The following is a 22,013-nucleotide window of genomic DNA, read 5'->3' on the forward strand; positions in this document are numbered from 1 at the left end:
GTTTTTCACCTCCTGTTTAAGGTCTTCTATTATTTTCATATAATTCACTTTTGAGTCGATTTCTTCTAATTCTTCTGGAGTAGGGTGTACAATTCTTCTTATTTCGGGATTCCTTGATTCTGGTGAAGTCATGTTGCCTTTCATGTTGTTGGAGGAAGTCTTGCATTGGCGCCCTCCTATCTCCTCGTTCAAATGGAGCCAGGAGTGGCCTGGTGTCTTGGTCCAGTCTTTGCTGTGACTGAGTCTCTGGGTGTATCTCTTCAGTGTAGAAGCAGGGACCGTCCAGTCGAGCTGGAAGTCCTCAGCACTCAAACATGGACGACCGTCCAGATGGAACTCCTCAGCACCGCTCTGGGTGGGTTGTGGATGCAAGCCCGATGTCTCTCCTGGTGCCCGGATCAGATCTCCTTGCCCAAAGATGTCTCTCCTGGTGCCCGGATCGGATCTCCTTGCTGCTTGGGTGGCTCGTAAACAAAGGCTATATCAGCTTTTAAATATATATTATGTATATTATAGCGTTCTTCTCAAGTTATGCACCTTGACAATATGAAGTGTCTTGCTTAATTTAAATAAACAGTAACAACTTAGCAAATGAAATAAACCGTACACACACAGTCTGATTTGTGAGTGACAAAGTTTAATATCTGTTATCCAGTAGAAACTGCTAAACTATGGCTCAGACATTAAATCTGACCTCTTGGCTGTGTAACCTAATGCCTTAGCTACTTTTCTGTTGCTGTAATGAGATATCATGAAAAAGACAACTTATAAAACAAAAGCATTTACTTAGAACTTACAGTTTCAGGGTTAGAGTCTATGACCATCATGGTGGGAACATGGTGACAGGATTGCAGGCATGATGCTCAAAGAGTAGCTGAGATCTCCTATCACAATCCACAACTATGAGGCAGAAAGAGTTAACTGCGAATGTCATGAGCTTTTGGAAATCAAAGTCCTAGTGAGAAACCACTGCTAACAAAGCCACATCTTCTAATAACCCCCAAATCAGTCCGACCAGCTGAGGACTGAATACTCAAGTAAGTGAATCTGTGGAATCCTTCTTATTCAAACCACCACAGCTATTAACGGCTTTTACGTTTTAAGTGACTAGCAATAATTTAAAAAGAAGACAATACTGTGTGATGTGAACAAAAAGCATAAAATGTCAACATGCATGATCTGTAAATAAAGTTTTATTAAGATACAGCACAGTCAAAAATATTAATTACAATGCCATAAGATAAACCAGAATGCACAAAGATAAATGCTGAAAGTGAGGCTGACATTTTGTTACATCTTACAGAAAATTTACTGTAATTATTGGAACAAGAATACCATTCCTGTTATGATCCATGCAAATAGCCAGCCGTTTCGAAGATGCAAACTTGTGGGTGGGAATCACCTGACAGAGTCTATAAGAACACTAAAGCGATTAGCCAGGCTACTCATGTGGAAATAATTTGGGAGGCTGTGAGATAAGGAGATAAGTGGTTTCTACCTACACAGTTTCATCAGCTTTGCAAAGATGAGACTAAAAAGTGCTTTATAAATTAAGGGAATTAAGTGCAGCACTACTAAACTGAAAGTACCACCTACACTCCCTGCACAGGTTTCTATTAATAGTGCTTGAAGCATTAGCTGCCAAGGCCCTGGAATAAATTATTGTGGAATGAGAGTTTGCAGAGATGAGTTATTGCCTCTCCCATGCACACTTCTCGTAGCAAGAAAATGCCATATTTGGAGTCAATCTCTTGTAAAGTCCAAAAGCTATGAACAGTTACAATGACATAAGAGCTTAGACTTACAGGCTTATTAATGTTTTATAGAAACAAAGTAGAGGAGATAAGATGGATAATAGTTTATATGATGGTGAGATAGTTCTTCAATGCCTCTTGATCCCTTTTTAGTCTTACATCGACTTTTAAGAGTGCAAACAGATATTCCTGGATGTATGAGAAATTCATTATTCTATGGCATTACTTATTAAAGAGGGTGATTATAGCTCGCAAACTTTGCTGGTAGACTTGCTAAATTTTGATACATATATGCAATACAGCGTGAAAATATGTTTAAGGTCAAGATCATCATGCCATTATTTATATAAAAATATTTAAAAACTTACAAATAGCAAACTCCTAAAGATCCATTTAATCTGTTTTTTTGTTTTTTTTTTTTTTTTTTTGGTTTTTCGAGACAGAGTTTCTTTGTGGCTTTGGAGCCTGTCCTGGCACTAGCTCTGTAGACCAGGCTGGTCTCGAACTCACAGAGATCCTCCTGCCTCTGCATCCCAAGTGCTGGGATTAAAGGCGTGCACCACCGCCGCCCGGCAAAACTTATCATCAGACTACAACACAAGAAAAATTCACAGTTCCCAAGGCCTTGTGGACAGTCTAGGAAAATTAAATGAGACCATTAGTGCAATGGTCACCATCTGTCTTTGCTCTGGTTGGCTTCCTTGCTCAGACATGCAACTGACCCAATTCTTCTCACAGCGGAGAAAGACTGTCCTTCAATTTCATGTAAAGAGTCTCCTGTAACAAAGTAGAGACTAACTGCCTAGAATCTCACTAACAGAACTGTTTGGTGCGCCTTATGTCAGGTGGGCATCATTTTGTCTATCTACAGCGGTTCATTTTACTGTATTCAGGGTAAGGTCATCTCCATTTCTACTTCACAGATACCTGCCAGTCAAACCAGGGAATGTGATTTTAAAAATCTCAGAGAATATCAGATGTCTAAAAGAAAAATCTCCTCAACTATTAAAACAATAGTTTTTTATTCACCACTGTAAATTAAGAAATATGCTGTCTGATTTAGTTTAATGATTTGTTTAACCACAAACTATGAAAAGGAGAAATCAACTTGCTTTACAACATGTACATGTAACAAGGGAACAGGTTTCTCTTATTCTAACACTTTTTCCCTTTGATTAATTTATATTTTAACTGATATATAAACTATTTTATTGTATATACTAGTGGTGTGTTATCTAATATACTGGTTTCACAAATTAGTAAATGTTTGAGTCAATCAAGTTACATATTTTTTTTCAAATGAAGTTTTATTCTTATTTTTATGTATATTAGTGTTTTGTGTGCAACTGTGAATTTCCTCCATGTATCTGTGGTTCTAGTAGAGTCTAGAAGAAAGTGTTTGATTCCATAGAACTGAAGTTGTAGGCTACATTCAGCTGCCCTGGGAGTGCTGGGAACTTAACTTGGCTACACTTTCAGGAGCAGACAGAATTCTTAATACCAAGTCATGTCTCAAGATCAAGTTAAACAACTTCTTCTTACATGTTAACCAATTCTTCATGGTGAGATGGATCAAAATCCTTCTTTCTAACATCATGAAATGTACATTCTTGTTTCTGTAATCACAGTTTTGTAACATTTTTTTAGACGCATTTACCATCCTTCCTTCCACTTTTTTCAGTTTCCTTGTCCTCTGGTAACATGTACGTTATCCTTAACTTTCATGAATCAATATTTTCAACAATTACCTCTTGATAAAATCTTCACCCCCACATACACAGAATGATGTTGAGTAAAAAAATTAATATGAATTTTGATATGGACAAAGATGAATTGGTCTCTATCTCCTTTGCGTGGTGTGGAGATCCCCAAACAATTGAGGGAACTAGAAATTAAAATGAAAGACTCATTTTTTTCTTATAATAGGTGACAATGAATCTTATCACTTCATTGGGTTGTCTTTCTAATGGTGGAGCCAGACCATTTTATTTTTCTTCTAGTACTTTGTTTTTGAACCCCGTTTCTGACACAGAGATTCTAAAATTCTAAAACTAACCTGGGTAATAGAAACATCTTTTGTGCTAATGAAGCAAATTTTGTTGATTTCTTAGACTTGTACGGGTCAAAAAAAAAAAAAAAACACCAAATCATGATTACAAGCTTGGAGATTCCTTATCTTACAAACTTTAAGAAGAGGGGATTGATCAGAAATGAAATTATTAATCAGTGAAAGTTGCGAGAAGAATCCTTGGCAAAATGTACAAATTATGATTGTTGAGAAACTTCATGGTAGCAATCTCTCTGGTATTCTGGAAGATTGTTGTATCCTCATTTTGCAAGGCAATAGCCTCTACTCCTTTCAGGAACTTGTCCTGTGAATCTCATTATCATGTGTTATTGTAATCTTTTATTAATAAGACAATAAATGTATTTAATGACTTCTGAAAGCAATCTCAAGGCATCAGTGCATCAAAATATAGTGCTTTCATTGCCTTCAAGGTAGTACTTTATGTTACTTTAATGTCATCACCTTTAGAGTCTGTAGATCAATATGCATTTGCTCGCTGAGTACGGTATGTCATCTTAGATGTTTCAGTGTTGTAATTCCTCAGTGAGAAATAATTGGTCATGCATTTTAGAAATATTAAGGCAAAATTTGGATATACAAACTGTGCACTCTTTGCAGTAAAGCATCAGCGGTGCATTCTGTGATTTGTATTAGTGATTGTTCTTTTCAAAGTTCAAGACCATAGAGTACGTACACATCAGAGGTGAGTTATCTGTGTTCTTTAATTGATTTAGTCAGAAAATCTGCTTTTTCAAGTTCAAATTTGCCATTTTCCACCAGAATTTTCTCATGACAAACATTTGTTTTTCTACTTCAGACTTCTCATTGACCCATTCCATGGGTATTTTATGTTCTATTGATTGCCACAGCTAGTACAGTATTGTGCACATAGTTCATAATACAGTACTATTGGATTGTACTGTCTCCATAGCTCAGGGAATAAGATGTTCATCAAGTACTGCTTAATGGGCCCTATGAATAATGCCACAAACATGATAGAAAGGAAATGAAACTTCTTTTCAGAAAATTCTTGCTTAAGTGATAGAATGAATAACTTCTCTGAGCCTCAGCTTTATAACGGTAATAGCAAAAATATTATTAAAATAAAACAAGGGTGGCACCTCATAAAGTCACAGCATATGCTGTGTGTGACAATTTGTATTAGTAAAACACTTTTCCTCCTGTATTGCTTAGATAATGTCAAATTTTAATCTCTAAAGCTCTCCTTTTATTTCTCTAAAGAACATTCAACATTTTCCCACTAATAACCTTTACATTTAGTTTAATTAAAAGTATTTGCAATGATGTGTTTGTGAACTTTTTCTATATGTACACATGTGAACCATGTGTATGTCTGGTGCTGGCAGAAGTTATAGGACAGTGCCGGGTCCCTTTTACTCAGAATTACCTGAAGCTGTGGGTCATCATGTCCATGCTGGGCACTGAGCTCATGTTCTCTTCAAGAGCAGCGAACATTCTTACCCATTGATCCATTTCTCCAGACCCTTATTAGGTACAGCGTTGGGAAGCAGGTTTTCTTTGTGTGTCAACTCACTCTGATATTCAAAACATGGGCAAGTGCCTGGGTTCCCATCAATGAGACTTCTCTTAAAAGAAGCACCTAAGCAAAGGAGCCGTACATTATGCTGTAGTTTCTTTGGTAAGGAAAACCTTCTTTTCTGTCTTTATTAAACTTTTGAAGACTTTATTAGGCTTTGGAAGTCCTCTTCTGTATAATGAGACATTAAAATTATTTAGTCATAACTAAAATTAATTCTAATCTATTTTAAAATTTAACTGGAATTTTCTACCTTTTGCCATGCAATAGTCGTTATAATTTTTTATTCATTCATAAATTACTGTTTCCCAAAATATTTCCTATATATTTTTAAATCACAAAAGGCAAATAAGACATGAACTTTGCTGCCCTCCTTCTCTAGGGCAACTGCCCTCCCACCCCACTCTAAGTGAGTCAGTCACCTGATATGTGGCAACTAGCAGCCGCACAGATGGATCACTGAGGGTAATCACACGATTGCTGGGTTTCACAACACAGGAGCTTAGATTGACTTTGCTTGCCTGCCAGCTATATACACACTTTTGGCAGACACACTATTTGTAAAGACCCAGAGAGAAAGAGGACTCAGATCCTCATTCATCTGGTACCAACTTTCTCTGCAATGGGCCTACAGCTCAGTTCAGAAATAATGCTTTCAATGCATCTTAGTTCCAGCATCAATGTCAGGTTAACTCATAACTACAAAATGGGAGTAAGCCATTTTGATTAAGTCATACAATAATAAGTTGATTACGGCAACCTTGTAGCCCTTCATGCAATGTCTTCTACCAACAGAAAAATAGGAAGAGAGAACTTTAGGAACACACATCTATTTTATTCAAAATACAAGATTTCAAAAATAAAAAGAAACACATTTAATATTTATATTGATGAAATCTATGTTTTCTTACTAGTTTTCCACTCATAACCTAGATTTTCATTTCCACTTCCATTTCTTATTTAAAGATTCTTTTAAAAGAGTGATTTCTGGAGCTGAAGAGCTGGCTCACTAAATTAAAGCCTTTCTCGCTCTTATAAAGGACCCATTATTGGGCCCCAGTACCTACGTACACCATACTTCTTCAAACCATGTATAAGGCCAGCTTTGAAGAACTTATGTCTTCCTCTGGCTTCTACAGACAAGAGCATTCACATTCCCTACAAGCCCACAGACATGGTCACGTGTACATAAATAAAATAAAAGTGTATCTTTACAAACAAAGAGTGATTGCACTTTCTATATATGTATGGAGCTGATATATTATTATGATGTGTATTTTAGGATGGAAGTACACAAAATATTCTATTGTGAGACGACAGACACTGAACTAGTTCCCAGAAATACAGATATGGGTTTCTAAAGGTTCATCCATGATAGTGAATGCATAATAATGAGGATTCCAGTTTGATATTTTCCTATTTTATAAGGGTGATACAATGCAGCTAGAAAGAAATAATTACCCTTCATAAGGGTCAGACAACCGAGAAAAAGAAACTGACACATTTTTAAGCCTGGGAAAATGTGTAGAACTTCATTTAAAAATGTACAAAAGTGGGCAAGGTAGCTTATACCTATAATCAAAACTTGGCAGGCTGACAATAGAAGGTATTCATGGGATTAAGGAGATCTTGGGGTATGGACTGAAACCCGTCTCAAAGAAATGAGCAAAGAAGGGAAGGAGAAGAAAGGTGGAAGGAAGAAAAGTAGAAGGAGAAGAAATGAGAAAAGAAAAGTAAAGCCAAGGGGACCTGGAAAGATAATGGAAAGAAGGAGGTAAGGGATGGGACATTTATAATGGAAATGAGTGTGAAATATGAAACTATTATACAACATGGATGCAAGAAAATTGAAAATAACACAAAATATAATTTCAATCAGCTTGTATATGCTATTTTAAATATGGAGGTGCCTGGAGTTACAACTTCATGGTAGAACACTTGTGTAATATACATATAGCTCCAAGTTCTTTCCCTAATGTTTACATATACACACACACACACACATACATATACACACCACACAAAAATTATCATAGCTGCAATGTTTGTTTCTGCTTTATAAAATACTTCGATTTTATGCGAGATTCATGTCTGTTTTACAGTTGACTTGCTATGTGTTTGAAGAATCTTTGATCAAAATGGAAGATTTAATAATTTATAATAAGGAATATAGGCTTTATTTAAATAATTGCATTATAATCATTTGCAAAACACACAGCATTTGAATTAGACCCTCAGGAAAAATTTTATTCTACTGATTGAGCTTCTGCATCTTCCTTCCCCTGCCTCGCTTTAGGGTCCTAAAATGTGTTGAATTAATTAAGCTAAAATCCTAGTGGTTTTTAAATGACTTTTGCCTTCATAAAACATATAACAATACATTTAAAAGCTGTGATGATTTTACGTTTAAAGCATTTGCCATTTTCTTATTTCACATTTTACAATATTATCATTCAAAGCCAAATTATTGGAAAACTGAAGTAGCCCCCTAAATAATTTTCCTGATTCTCCCAGAACTGTCTTTACCATTATTCTGTTTGCCACGGGGGAGGTACAATGAGGTGGAATTTCTAAATCAGATTCCTTGTTCTTATTTTCTTAAGTGCTCTCCATTGATGTTAGAATAAAACACAAAGACCCTCTGTATTGCAACTTCATCTGTTACTATTTTCCTATACCACCTATGAATTTTCATTTTCCTTAAATAAATAAGCATTTTGACTTAGAATTGAGTTTATATTTTTGCCTAACATGTTCCTCATTCCCATTATTACTGGAGTTTTAGAGCTAAAACTTTGGATCTACAAAGCCCTGCAGATTTGTCATGTTCTCCATTACATCGAATGAATAAAGAAGTGTTAAAAAAACAGAGAAAAGATTTTTATTCAATGCAGTCATACTAAAAAGACAGACATATAAATGGCTGTAGTATTCTCAATCTTTTCTTTAGGGAACTGTCACGTGGTTCAGTTTTGAAAAGAGGGCAATTGGTAGACATAAGCAAGCGAGCTTGATCAAAGTCTGATTCCACTCATCATTTTCTACTTATTGTCTCACTTTAAGTTCTTCAAGGTTGGTCTGGCCCTGCAATATAGTCAGATAAAGTGTTCAATATCTCGCTCTTAGATACTGTCATCTGAGAAGATTCCGTCTTACAATGTGTTTCTACCCGGGTTCAATTTGACTCAGTAGAAAGATTAGGAACAATAACTTACCTTTGTGAATTTTTTTTTTAAAGTATAGAAGACAGAGCTAGAGAGATGGTTCAGAAATTAAGAGCACTTGCTACTCTGGGACATGACTAGTATTTCTCGTTAACCCAGGTTCTAACTGCCCATAGCCCCAGAATCAAGGAATAACCTACATGCCCAGTGTTTCATCCCAACCCAAGTCATAACTGCCTATAGCCCCAGACGCAGGAAATCTTATTCTGGTTTCTTTCTCTGGTCTCTGAAGTTATCTTTATCCACATATATGTATTATGAACACCATATACATAATAAAACACAATAAATCCAACATAAAAGTAAAAATAAAGAGAAAGACAGACACAAAGGGAAGGTAGAGATGTAGGATTTCCTTTCAGTTTTTGGTTTCTTGTGAATGAGGAATCGATGCTGAAACAAAACAAAACAAACATATAAACAAATAAAACATCTTCTAAATACCTGTTTCAATTTTGACTAAGATTTAATTATAACTGTCTTCAGGGAAATTTCATCACTCTTACATCCATCCTGTAGGCAAACATGATCACAGTAATCTAATAAATAAGATCTTGGGTTTTTGTTCTTTGTTTTGTTTTGTATTTAGGAATGGATAAAAAAATGCCAACCAGAGTATAAAACAAGACATAGGTTTCTTTATTTAAAAAAGTCTTTTTCTAAATCAAAAAGAAAAAAATAACTGTAATCTTATATATCAGTCATACTTATTTACTGAGATACTGTGGATATATATATATATATATATGTGTGTGTGTGTGTGTGTGTGTATACATATATATATGATAATTCTGAAAAGAGTAAGATAGAACTTGAACAGAATCAAATGTATAATATGAAGATTTGTCTTAAACATAAAATTCTAATGTTTTTGGCCCTGTTCACCATTGTTCATATCGTATCAGTAAAGAAAATGTAGCAAAAGCGTATTAGAAAAAAGGTTAAAGGCATTGTGTCTTTTTAAAAGATAATTTTTAATGCTTCTTTATTTTGTGAAAGGGAGAAAGCTTATGAATTTAGGCCTGTCAATAACATCAATTTAGGACAAATAGTCAAATAGATAATGAATTTTTAGGTGTATGTGTGCATTCCTGCATATTTGTGTGTTTGTGTGTAGATATGAACATGAGCACAGGTACAGGTACTTAGAGAAGCCTTAGATCTGGAGTTAAAAGGTAATAGTAACTGCATAGTGTGGGTGTTTGGATAAAACTGAAATCCCTTTCAAGAGTTTTACATGCTCTTAACTGCTCAGCCATCATTCAAATCTCATTATTTCTTTTATTTTTAAGTCTTTAATATTTTAATTATTTCAAGCCATGTTTTTTGTCACATATTGATCCTAATGTGTGTTTCATAACTGAGAACTGACAGCCTTTTTACCATATCTCTTTCTTATGATCTGTCTGTTATCCATGATGTCCTTCCTGAATTTTAATACCATTTAACGACTACAAGACATACGGCATTTCTTGTTCTGTTCTTCCCCCCCCCTTTTTTTTCTTTTTTTTTGGCTCCCCGTCGGGGTCTTGTTCTATTCTTAAGATACTCTGATTTAATGATAATAGACAACAGAATTTATTACAATATTCTACAATATTCTTTCTTTCTTCTTATCTTTTTTTTCAAGGTCAGGGCCCATAGTTTCATTCATATTTGTAGGCAAGTACTCATCCCTGAGTGATATCTTTCCCTTTTACATAGTTTTTAAGTAGTATCTCTCACTGTGATGTTCAGCTTTACCTGGACCTTCTGATCTTGTTCTTCTGCACACTCAGAACCACCGATATATGCCACCATGACTGGAATTGATCTCAATTTATATTTTCCTTCTAAATAATTTTTTTTTATTTTCTAGTGATTGTCTTGGTGTTTATACTGTAGTATCCTATTTTTCCACTCTCTCCTCTAGCCTTTTCCAGCAAATGCTTTGCTAAATAATAAAGGAGTTTTAAACCCTGCTAAGCATATAAATGTAACAGTAGCAGTGGAGGTCCATTAAGGAAATGCTACTCCCTTCCAGTTCAAAGAACTTAACCTCCCTCAGTGTGGAACCATGCCATTATTTACTCCCTTAAAAGTTAAACAGATGCGGGAACCCAAGACTTGACTAAAGGACCACCCATCAGGAAGGTTGATTCGCATTAAGCAAATAGTAAAGAAATTAGAGTAATAATGAAATCATTTACTTTTCTTTTCCAGAATACTTGTTTCTGTTGAGCCTAGGCTCAGCAATGTTAGTCTGTCTGTTTTTTCTGAGTTCTCAGACCAAAAGAAATGCAACTAAAAAAAGATATTCTTTCTTTAACAGGGCAGGGACCCTGATTGATCTTTGGGCTGACGAGGGAGGGGGACTCTTTTNTGGCAATGGGTTTTTGATCCTACTGCACCTATTGGCTTTGTGGGAGCCTAGGCAGTTTGGATGCTCACCTTACTAGACCTGGATGGAGGTGGGTGCTCTTTCCACAGGGCAGGGACCCTGATTGATCTTTGGGCTGACGAGGGAGGGGGACTCTTTTGGGGGAGGGGGAGGGAAATGGGAGGCAGTGGTGGGGAAGAGACAGAAATCTTCAATAAATAAATAAATAAATTAAAAAAAAAAAGCCTGGACACATTTTCCCACGCTGACTTTCAAACATTTTTTTTTTCTAAGTTGCCCCTGTCCTTTCTGGTATAGCACTATTTACACTATGTTTCTCTTCCTTTTCTCCTTCTCCCTGCTCTGGACAATGACCAAACTATGCAGCTTCATAGTCTTGTTTGGTTTTGTTTGTTTATCTCCCCCCCCCCCCCCCCCCCCGCCTTTAGAGTCTAACAAAATTGCCCTTAGAAACACTTCTGAGTCCATCCTTTTATTACTTTATTAACAAGATTAAGAGACCTAAGAGTGGCCCTCAATGTCCTCAGAAGTTTCTGTCATTCCAGACAGGACTCTCCTAAGTTTTCAGTAACAAAGACACATTATAATTAATATGCCAGTGTTTGTGAATGTAATATAAAGAAATGAACTCCTTAGTCAAAGTGTTAGTTGAAGAAGGATAGAAAGGCAGGGAAAAAATAGAATAGAACACATTCCATTATTTTGGAGTTTGTTGGAAGTTTCTTAGCAACTGAGCTGAGAATTTGACTAAACAGCAATTTTTTTATAAAGATTACTATACCGAAACAATATTATTCTATATAAAGTTATTAAAATGTGTTAGGAAGTATTTTCCCTCCTTTTGTAGGTTTATTAATTTCACAGACACAAACCTACAGTTTTTGAGGTATCTCTCAATCCAAACTATAGATGTTGCTTATGTAAAATCATGTCTTAACTTCCTTGATACTTTAGTTACTTGTGGTTTCACATTATCAGCCTACAGTCTTGCATAGGACAGGTCAGCCATTACAGCCTGTGATCCCATTTACCAAAACCAGAAAAACAAACACAGAAACAACAACAACAAAACAAATAGAGTCAAACCCACAGACTTGAAAGCTAAGCAACATTGCTAAATTATGAACAGTAAGTAATATTTTACAATATAATGGAGATCTATTTGGAGATACATTTGTCAGAGTAAAGTTCATATACAAACATAATTAAATGGAGTCAGTCTAAAACCACTGATTTAAAAGTTTTATTCAGCCTATACGGGAGGGCGGTGTTGAGGTCCCTATTATAGTAAACATTTTCCATTTCTTTAAAAAACAAAAGCACTGCAGTATTTGCAGTAATCCTACTTCTTGATACCAGCATTGTTTTGGGTGGGTTTAATTTGCTAGGCATGGCTCCTTTAAGAGAGGCTCCTGACTCAGCGTTAGCAGCAAAACCTGTGCAACTGTTTTAAGAGGCCTTGCTACCAAACACTTAAGCAGTGTTTATGAGCAGCAGCTGGCATGATTCTTGAAGGTGGCATGAATCTAGAAACTCCACAGAGTTTTTTTTTTTTTTTTGGCGGGGGGGGGGGAGTGGCTCCCATGAGTACCTCCACCATGAAGCTAGCTAGACTCTCAGGAAGCCAAGGAATGCGGCATATCCTGCCCCCAGAGCTGTGGCTTCAATCCTAGCCATTTCAATTAACAAATTAAAGATTCATGTGATGAGAAAAAGAAAAATATAGAGTAAAGACATATTAATATGAGAAAAAACCTTTAAATAGTTTACAGTATGCTTAACAATATATTTAGGTTTGGACGAGAATAGAAAATAGGATAGAAAAAGTTCTTAAAAGAAAGAAAGAGAGTAGTTGGGAATGGGGGTGGCACATACACTTGGGAGGCAGAGGCAGATGGATCTCTATGAACTCAAGAGCAGCCTGGTCTAGAGAATGAGTTCCAGGACAGCCAAAGATACACAGAGAAACCATGTCTCGTTTCCTGTGAAAACAAAAGCAAAACCTCTTCTCCAAAGTAACATATTTTTTGGTTTAAATTGTGAAGTCAAGGCATATTTAAAGTGTGTATGTTGCATTAATCCAGCAGCATTTGTAATCAGATGTCTTTTATATTTGCTTAAAAGGAGACATTTTCCAAATTATTGCATAACAATGTTATTAAAAAACAAAAGAAAATAACATTTTCTAAAGAAAATAAAATAATGTTGAAGAACTACTGGAAAGAATGGCTGCTCTAAAACTAAAACTGAAAAAAAAAAGTGCCTGGGGCAAAGGCCAATGACACATGGAGAAAACACTGAGTCCTCTTTTCAATATCCTGAAACAGTTTTCTGGAAATCCTATTTAAGAAAAAAATGTGCTAATTAAATGCAGTTCCCATAGGACGATTCTTGCTAGTGAGGATCTCTAGCTGTAGTTAAGATAAACTGGCTTCACAATACAAATCTCTATATATGCCTGGAGTTTACCAGGTATTCCTAGATTGACATCAGGAAAAAAGGAAAAAGAAATATAAATAACCAACAAAAAAATAAGGAGGAGGAGGAGGACAGCAACAAAAGAGCAGAGGGAAAAGAAAAGAAATCCAAGTAGAAGGACATTTGTTAGAAAGAATCAATGAGGAAAAGCATATAACCATGAAAACTCGAATTTCATTCAGAGGAGAAGAAAAGGAAAGCCATAAGTTCAAAAACTATTAAGAAGCACTGAAAATTAAAACGGGTGTTGGCTTTAACAATAATATAAAATCATCTGACTCTGTTCTGAAAGATATTTGGAAAAGTTCACTCAAAAATTAGACTATTGCTCTCTTCAACAGAGGAATCACAATTTCTGAAATATGTCTGCTACAAGCAATTTTTTCTTTTCCAGTACATAATAATAGAAAATTGGTAAAAGCTGGTGTGGACCTGGGACCTGTTAAAAATGTTGGATTTTGTTTATCATTAAACTAAAATTTGAGCTAAAGCTAAAGAGCAAAACAGACTTTCTTTGATACTACTGAATTAAAAAAATTTTTTTCAGAGGATTTAAAGTGCTGAAGTGATCCAATGAGGTGGCACCAAAGGGCTGGAGATGGATGACCAAAAGGATGTGCACCGCTCAAGAACATTTAATTTTTTTTTTTTGTTTGTTTTTTTGAGACAGGGTTTCTCTGTGGCTTTGGAGCCTGTCCTGGAACTAGCTCTGTAGACCAGGCTGGTCTCAAACTCACAGAGATCCACCTGCCTCTGCCTCCCGAGTGCTGGGATTAAAGGCATGTGCCACTACCCCTAGGTCGCTCAAGGACATTTTTCTCTGATTGTATAATCTACTAAAGAATCTCTGTTCTTCAAAGACCAATTTAGGCTTACTCCTTCTTGTATGCAGAGATGGAAACACTCTTCGGATATATCCCTTTCAGAGTGATGATTTCCAGGGTATTGAGAAAGATAATATTCCCTGAGAGGCAAAACTGAGAAACAACTGGGAGAAAATTCAAATATTTCTACATGAGATCAGCAGGTTTTTTCAAACAATTCTCTCAAAATTAGTTTATAAATAAAACATTCAATAACATCAAACTTTGCTATTGTTGCCACTTCTGGTTCTAATGTATATATATTAGAGGAGCTGTATATATTCATATTTTATAACTGTATGACTATACATTTCTTTTATAAGATATACTACATCATTTTGAATTAATTGTAGTGATTAATTAGGTGAATATCATGTGATCATCCTACTATTTTTCTCACTTTCTATTTTTTACCATATAAAGTCATTTAACAAATATCTTTGTTCTACTTCTACGATGGAAGAGGTTTTTTGTATAAATGAATATGTGTATATGTATGATGCATTTCACTTGTTATAATAAAATAACATGACCAAGGGAACTTATAGAAGGAAGCATTTATTGGGCTTATATTTCCAGAGGGATAACAATCCCCAGTGGGAAACATGGCAGCAAACAGCAGTCATGGTGCCTGTAACAGGAAACTTAGAGCTTACATCTTCAAACACAAGCATGATACAGAAAGGGTGAAGTAGAAGAATAATGAGGTTATATATCTCAAAGCCTATCCAGAGTGAAACATCTCCTCCAGCAAGGTTGTTCCTCTTAAATCTCCCAAACAACAGCACCAGCTGAGAATCATGAGTTCCAATACCTGCGCCTGCGCCTAGGGGAGGGAGGTTCTCATTCAAATCTCTATATTATCTCACTTAGTGGACTATGCATCCCAAACATATCCCTCTCTCCATCCTTGCCTGAGAAAATTGACCCTGCTTTGTACGAAGAACTCAAAATTATCTGCCCTGAAGGAAATGCTAGGCAAGACTATACTAATTATTTTCTGTAGACCTTTAAAGAGACTAGGAAAGCTCCTAGAAGTGAGGTCTTTGAGGTCAATGACTCTACTAAAGAATTTACTGAACTTTCTAGTTCACGAAAGTAGAGGTCCAGGGAACATGTTTGGGAATAGATCTTAACGATGTAGGATCATGTTAGAAGGAACATAAAACTGGATCAGGCTGAGATTATTGATATACACCCACTGAATGATGATTCTAGGTTTATTATGGAAGCTTTCACAATTGAAAAAGGGTTGCAGTGGTATATATGATTGGTAGGCTGATGTATTTATCAAATGATATTCTACTTAAAAGAAACTGAATGGTCTGCTATATTGACAAGGCTTATTATTGATAATGGGAATTTTAGGACACAGAATTTGGAATGCTAGAGAAGATAAACTTGGAAATATCTATTCCTTTACAATGGCAGGGCAAAGAATACATGCCCTGCACTACAGAAAACGGTGAGTGGGTAGCATGGAAAATGCTGAGAGGGCTCCAACACATTTGTAGAGCTTTGTCATTGTTCTTTTCCTTAGGTCAGATTTTAACATTGAAGATGCTGCTGCTCAATGCATTAATTAATTGTAGTGGGTTTAATTGGGCCACTGACTTGCATAGGTCAGGTGGCATCATTGAATTGTCAAAGGCAAGATAAGTATAGGTATTGGAATGGGCCACACATACAAAGCAATGTGTGCAAAGGTCTAACCCATAGGGACCTTTGGTACTATCTAGTGAAACATGGTATTTCTAGGAAGAAATTAAATAGAAGTCTACCTGTTTGTTTCATCTCTGTAAACAGAAAAACTCTAGAACAAATGCAAGAAAGTATAAATTGGATTGTCGTAATAAGGAATCTCTTACATGCCAATTTTCAGGCTTGAGCCAGTTAGAAAACCTAGAACTTCGTGAATGAGGGAAGGCCAAGTCCCCGAGAGTTAGGATTGTGTTAGCTTACTGAAGAGTTTTACTGTTAGCCTTCTGTCTTCTACTATAGTAACTAAGCATTGAGGAAAAATAAACAATCCGATTTGCATGGCCTATTGGATACTGGTTTTTAATTGACATTACTTCCAGGAAACCCATTAAAATAAGCTGCTTACTAAATGTGGAGGAAAAGAAATGGGTAGTAGAGAAATGTAGTTATAAATACTGGCTAAGATTCATTTGCAGAAATGACTGAAATTGGTATGAGTTTCTGTCTTATTATGTTAACAATATGTTAGCACGTATACACAGACATTTTGATTTCTTCCCTCTATATCTTTTGCATGCACTGAAAATCAATTGAGATAATATCATTGCTGAAGTGTTATACATCAATATTGTCATATTTAAGTTGAGAGACACTAAAAGACTAAGGATTCTTCAAGGGATTTTGCTAGCTATTCTAAAGTAGATAATATGTTTACAGCTTTTCATGAGACAGTTATAGATTGTTAGGTGTAATTATGACTTGATTATTGCTTTCATTTGGAAATTAAACTTTGCTTAAGGAAATCTATCTATATGTCAGGCTGACAATGGATGGATCTGTAATGCCTAATTTTGGTGTCATCTTGACGGTTGCTGAAATTAACTTATTCCCATGTTTCAGGACAGACCTGAGAGTGATTTTTCTTGATCGGGTTATTTGAAACAGAGACCCATCCTAAATATGTTATGCACCTTGTGGAGCCTGCTCAGATCAAAAGACATGGAAGAAGGAAATTTTGCATTTTACCTGCTTAGCCTAATTCTTGCAGGTAAATTTAATCTATTCTGTTAATGTGACATCCCTTCTCTAATAATAGAACCCACTTTTGGGGATTCCAAAGAAGACAAAGGCCCAGAAACTGTAGTATTTCTTGAGGCTTCCAGCACCTGAGTGGGAATGCTGAGACTTTCGGCCTTGTGTATTGAACAATTTCTATATTCTAGGCCTTTCCAGTTAGAGGCAGCCATTATTGAACTACTAATATATTTCTGCTAAACCACTCAAATAAATTTCTTTCTAATATCTGTATTTATTCTATCTGTTCTGTTCCTTTAAAGAACCCTAAGACACATTTGTATGCATTTTATAACTGCTAATGAACTTTCCTTTATTCTTTATCATATGAAAGGATAGTAAATAATGTTTTACATTCAGGCTACTTAGGCAAAGCCCTTTCCATCCTACAAATCTGCTTTTTAAACCGGTGTTGTTGAGTTAAGTATTGACAGCCATGCTATGAAGTTTCACTATTAATTTTGTTGTTTTCTTCAGCAATGTGCAGATTGTCTTATTTATTAGGTATTGGGTTGTATCACCACTAAAATTTTATTAATAATCATCCAAGAATTTTTCAGATTGATAAGAACTTACTTTACTTTTTTTTTTTTTTTTTTTTTTTTTTTTTTGGTTTTCGAGACAGGGTTTCTCTGTGGCTTTGGAGCCTGTCCTGGAACTAGCTCTGTAGACCAGGCTGGTCTCGAACTCACAGAGATCCACCTGCCTCTGCCTCCCGAGTGCTGGGATTAAAGGCGTGCGCCACCATCGCCCGGCTTCTTACTTTACTTTTGAAATTATCTCATCATTATAATGTTCAGCATATTATTTTTCAAAAATTAGATATTATAAGAAGGGAACTTTTTAAAAAGATGAGTCTTGTTGCTTTAGTTCTCATAAATCAAAATTTGAACCTTAATCCACTAAAATCATTTTTCAGCATATAAATAATTGATCAAAATAAAGGTCTAAACTGCCTGGATTAGCCACACTTATTCTTTTATAATCTAAGACATGTTTATTTGTCATGTTTTGAGAAATGAATCAAAAGATGACCTAAGTTAGGTGACAGCTATATGACTTTAACTTTATAGTAACAGTTCCTCATTATTAACCAAGAGAGGACTGACTGATGTCGAGTCTAGATTCACATACATTCAATTCATGAGTAATTTAACTCGAACATTTGTTTCATCTGTGAATCTGTTAAAGGCGCAATATCCAAGAGTTCGTATAAACCGATTTCGGGGTCCGCCCCAAAGCACAGCATGGAGGAAAAGGGTTCGCTTTTAAACAATGTATTCTTTCGCTGTGGACTTCTTGTATGGGACCTGCTTCATATGCCAAGTCATTTTCAGGAACTGATGCCTGAAACGTGTTTCCTGATGCAGGACAGCAAGTTGGTTTAATTTTTCAATGGTACATGAAATTCCTTGAGTTGGTGCTTGTCATGTTTTATTTCACTATCACCTTTCCCAGATACTATGGTTTTTATTTTTCTATTCTCTCTTGCTCCTGTATATATTACTAGCCATTTTTTTGTTATTTTACTATTCCATATTAACACTAAGTTTATAAATAAATTATAGGAAGCACTAACATAAGCTATAACATCTAGTGTTTCGAAATCTGACTCAGTTTTTCAAGATACTTTTTTCTACGTGGTTCGGAAAATGGAGGAGTTAATAAAAAGAGTGTGCTCCTTGTAGGCAAACCCATAAGGTTATCCAGGAAAACAAGATCAGAGGAGCACGTGGTATTAATACACAAAGTTTGTATTCTATAAATTAATAAATCAACTTATGGTGACTCGGTTCTGAAAGGTTAGTAAAATACTAAGTGAAAGACGCGAGGAATCAATACTCTCCTCTGGCATTTCGCTGCTGTCTAATAGCATTCTTGGTATGTGTGGAGAGAGCTGCTGGTATTTTTGCTCTCATCTACAGGAAAATGAACATTCTATAAAGGGTAAATCTATTAATTAGAGACCCATACAACTCTCTTTCTTGCTAGTGTAATCGTTAAATTGATTCTTCCAGTCCATCATGTAATTGCTCCAGCGATGGAATCCTGCTTTCCACTCTTGCTCTGTTTCATCAATATTTCCTGTAAAACACAGAATTCACTGCATTAATCTGAAGTTTAATCTCTGTTTACATTACCTGAAAAATAATTCTAATTATAGATGACATTTTCTGCAAGTATACAACATAGCGAGGTTTTATTTTTCATTATGTATTATGAACTTCTATTACTACTAGAAAAGCCTCTAATAAATTTTATGCAGTATATTAAATAATACAACTAAAATGTATATAAAATAAAAATAATGTGAAAGCATGAATTGTATCATGTCAAATTATTATATGTTCTTTCATTATTTTCCCAGAAGACATGTAGATATTACTTCTATTAATGAACTCTTTAAGCAGTAGAAAAAAACTTCAAAATTCAAAATCTAGTTACACATAGACACTGGGGTATTATCTTCAGTTAAAGTACTTATATAAGTAAATGTTTACTAATATATAATAAGAACTTCATAATTATCATCCATATAGACTTTTACATTCATTAAAATAAATTTTCATTCCATATGATGTTCAGTTATTTACAGTGTTGTCCACAAGAAAGCAGTTTAATATTTCCTCTGTAAAACACAAAGAAAACAAGAAAATATTGGCCCTCATGTAGTCCGTGAGTCATATGCAGTTTTATCTGATGATTATGCCATCCATTAATCATTATTCCACATGTATGCATTTATTTGTGATAAAGGGAAAAGAAACTTTAACAAGGAAATGGCTAAGAGGATAAACTGCAAGCATTTAGAAAAGTAAAAAAGAAAGTAGAAAATTGCTATTAAGATTATGGTAAATGTTGATAAATATCATTAAATATTGAAGTAGACTTTTCTTTAATATAAGAATATATCTATGTATACTTTCCATTTGTTGTTAGACAGAATTTTATCTTACAGAGAGAACCATATATAAAGTTATAATTCCTTCATTCTTGCTACAGTGGCACTAGTTTGTGACTGGGACATTATGATGTGAAGAGCATCTTAGCCTATGGAATGATGACTTTTTATGAAGAAGAGCCTTCCCTAGAACTTTGTGGAGAGAGAAATAGTAAGGATCCCCTCCACTGATGCCCTATAATAGAAGTCTATGTTGGAAGGTAAACTTGTTTCATTTGTCATATGAACCACGGTGAAACGAAGAGTATTCATCCATTGTCTTCAGTTTGTCACTTTCAATAGTGTGTGCAAAATAAAGAAACTCTGAGAAGCAAAGAAATACACAGATACGTGACATAATTTAAAAATATGTTATGGATATGAATAACAACTGTAGAAGTAATCAGTGTCTAACTTCATTAATAATAAGATAAAATTTACCGATATACATAAAATTAATGGCTCTTGTTATTTTTTTCCAGAAGAGATTATATTGAAATATGTAAAATATAATTATTTTTATCTTTATTTTTTAATTATAGATCATATTAAGAAGAAAATCGATTGCAGAATTTTAGGCATTTCTTCAACTAAAAAATACCAGTCAGAGGCAAAGTAGGCATTAAATATTTTCATACTAAAGAAAAACATATTTGGAATACCTTTTAAAAAATAAAAAATAGATGAAATATATTAACATACAAATAAAATGAAAGTAACCAAGCTAGCATGTTCTGGAGAGGACCTGGCGAACAAAAGCAGAGCAGCCTGATGAATGGAATGACGGTGTGGATGTGTTTCATAATGCGAAGCAGGAGAACCTGGCATGCCGCGAAAGCTAATACATCCAGGAATCAACAACCCGGACCCGTCAGAGCTCCACTTGAAATTACTAAGCAGCTGTGCTTAAGATAGAATTGAAATTTCTTAGCACGGTGCAGAGGACACGTCGTCCCAGGTCCCTGGTTATCCGGCTCCCCTCTCCAGGATGCCTTCCTATTAAGATTCAGTGCAGGTGTCTGGACGTCTTAATAGCTTTCCACGATCCTGGACCGTGCCTCTGCCAATTCACTGTGAGTGAGCATGCGTCATATTTATGAGGGGCTTCATGGATTGCACAGTCCCTTTCTAGGGCTAGGGAACAGAGCATGCTCTCTATACGCAGTTATATTAGTTGATGAAGATGAAAAAAAGGGACATCATATTTCTATTCCGCATCTGGTTATAGTACCCAAAATTGGACAAGATTTTGTTAAATGCAAACCCCACAAGCATAGCAATCTGCTTGAATCGATTAGTTATTTAGAGATTATTTTTCTCTTTCCAACTTTTAATATCTTGTGGATAATTGATGATGTCATTTTTGCTTTGAATGAAAGGATTGTATAATATTTGTGTTAACCAATGTCTTGAAAGTTAAGTTTCTTTTGGGGAATTATCTTTAGTTTTTTAGTTATAATTAACCACACAATTTCACCATTCCTTTTGCTTCCTTCAGATGATCCCATATGCCCCTCCCTGCTACTTTTCAAATTCACGGCTTCTTTTTTCTTTAATGGCTCTATACATGTATTTATATTTTGCTAGCTGCTGCCCTGCCACCCACCAAAGAAAACATCCTATTGCCTTTTTAGCAAGAATTGCTAAGTGAGATTCTGAAAAGTGTGTCACAACTATCCCTGGTGCATGAGCTAGCTTGTTGACGCCCATTCCCTATGGTGGGATGCTATGGCCAGCCTTAACGCAGTGGGGGAGGGGCTTGTCCCTGCTCCAACTTAATGAGCCAAACTTTGATGACCCCTTGGGAGGAGTAGATGGGGTTTGGACTGGGGGGAAGGTGGGGACCGGTGCAGGAGGAGAGGTGTGTGTGGGGGGGAGGGGGGAACAGTGAATGGAATGTGAATGAAATTTAAAAAAAATTAATCAAAATTAAAAAAAAAAATAAAATGGGGTTGAGCATTGAGAAGCCTCC

General features: G+C 35.5%; 1 protein-coding gene and 1 long non-coding RNA gene across 2 annotated transcripts in view; both read right to left on the minus strand.

Annotated features, from left to right (window-relative positions):
* LOC126504897 (uncharacterized) overlaps positions 1–22,013 on the minus strand; it is a 153,042-nt gene that overhangs the window by 43,093 nt on the left and 87,936 nt on the right. The gene's annotated exons all lie outside the window — the stretch shown is intronic.
* The window catches only part of Bche (butyrylcholinesterase), a 48,335-nt gene continuing 43,998 nt past the window's right edge, over positions 17,677–22,013 (minus strand). The window contains exon 4 of the mRNA XM_050147475.1: positions 17,677–19,185. Coding sequence (XP_050003432.1) covers positions 19,061–19,185 — 125 coding nt within the window. The 3' untranslated portion in view covers positions 17,677–19,060. The remainder of the gene's footprint in view (positions 19,186–22,013) is intronic.

This window comes from Alexandromys fortis, unplaced genomic scaffold (genome assembly GCF_014885135.2).
Source record: "Alexandromys fortis isolate MF-2015 unplaced genomic scaffold, M_Fortis_MF-2015_v1.1 scaffold_53, whole genome shotgun sequence".
In the NCBI taxonomy this organism is placed as follows: domain Eukaryota; kingdom Metazoa; phylum Chordata; class Mammalia; order Rodentia; family Cricetidae; genus Alexandromys; species Alexandromys fortis.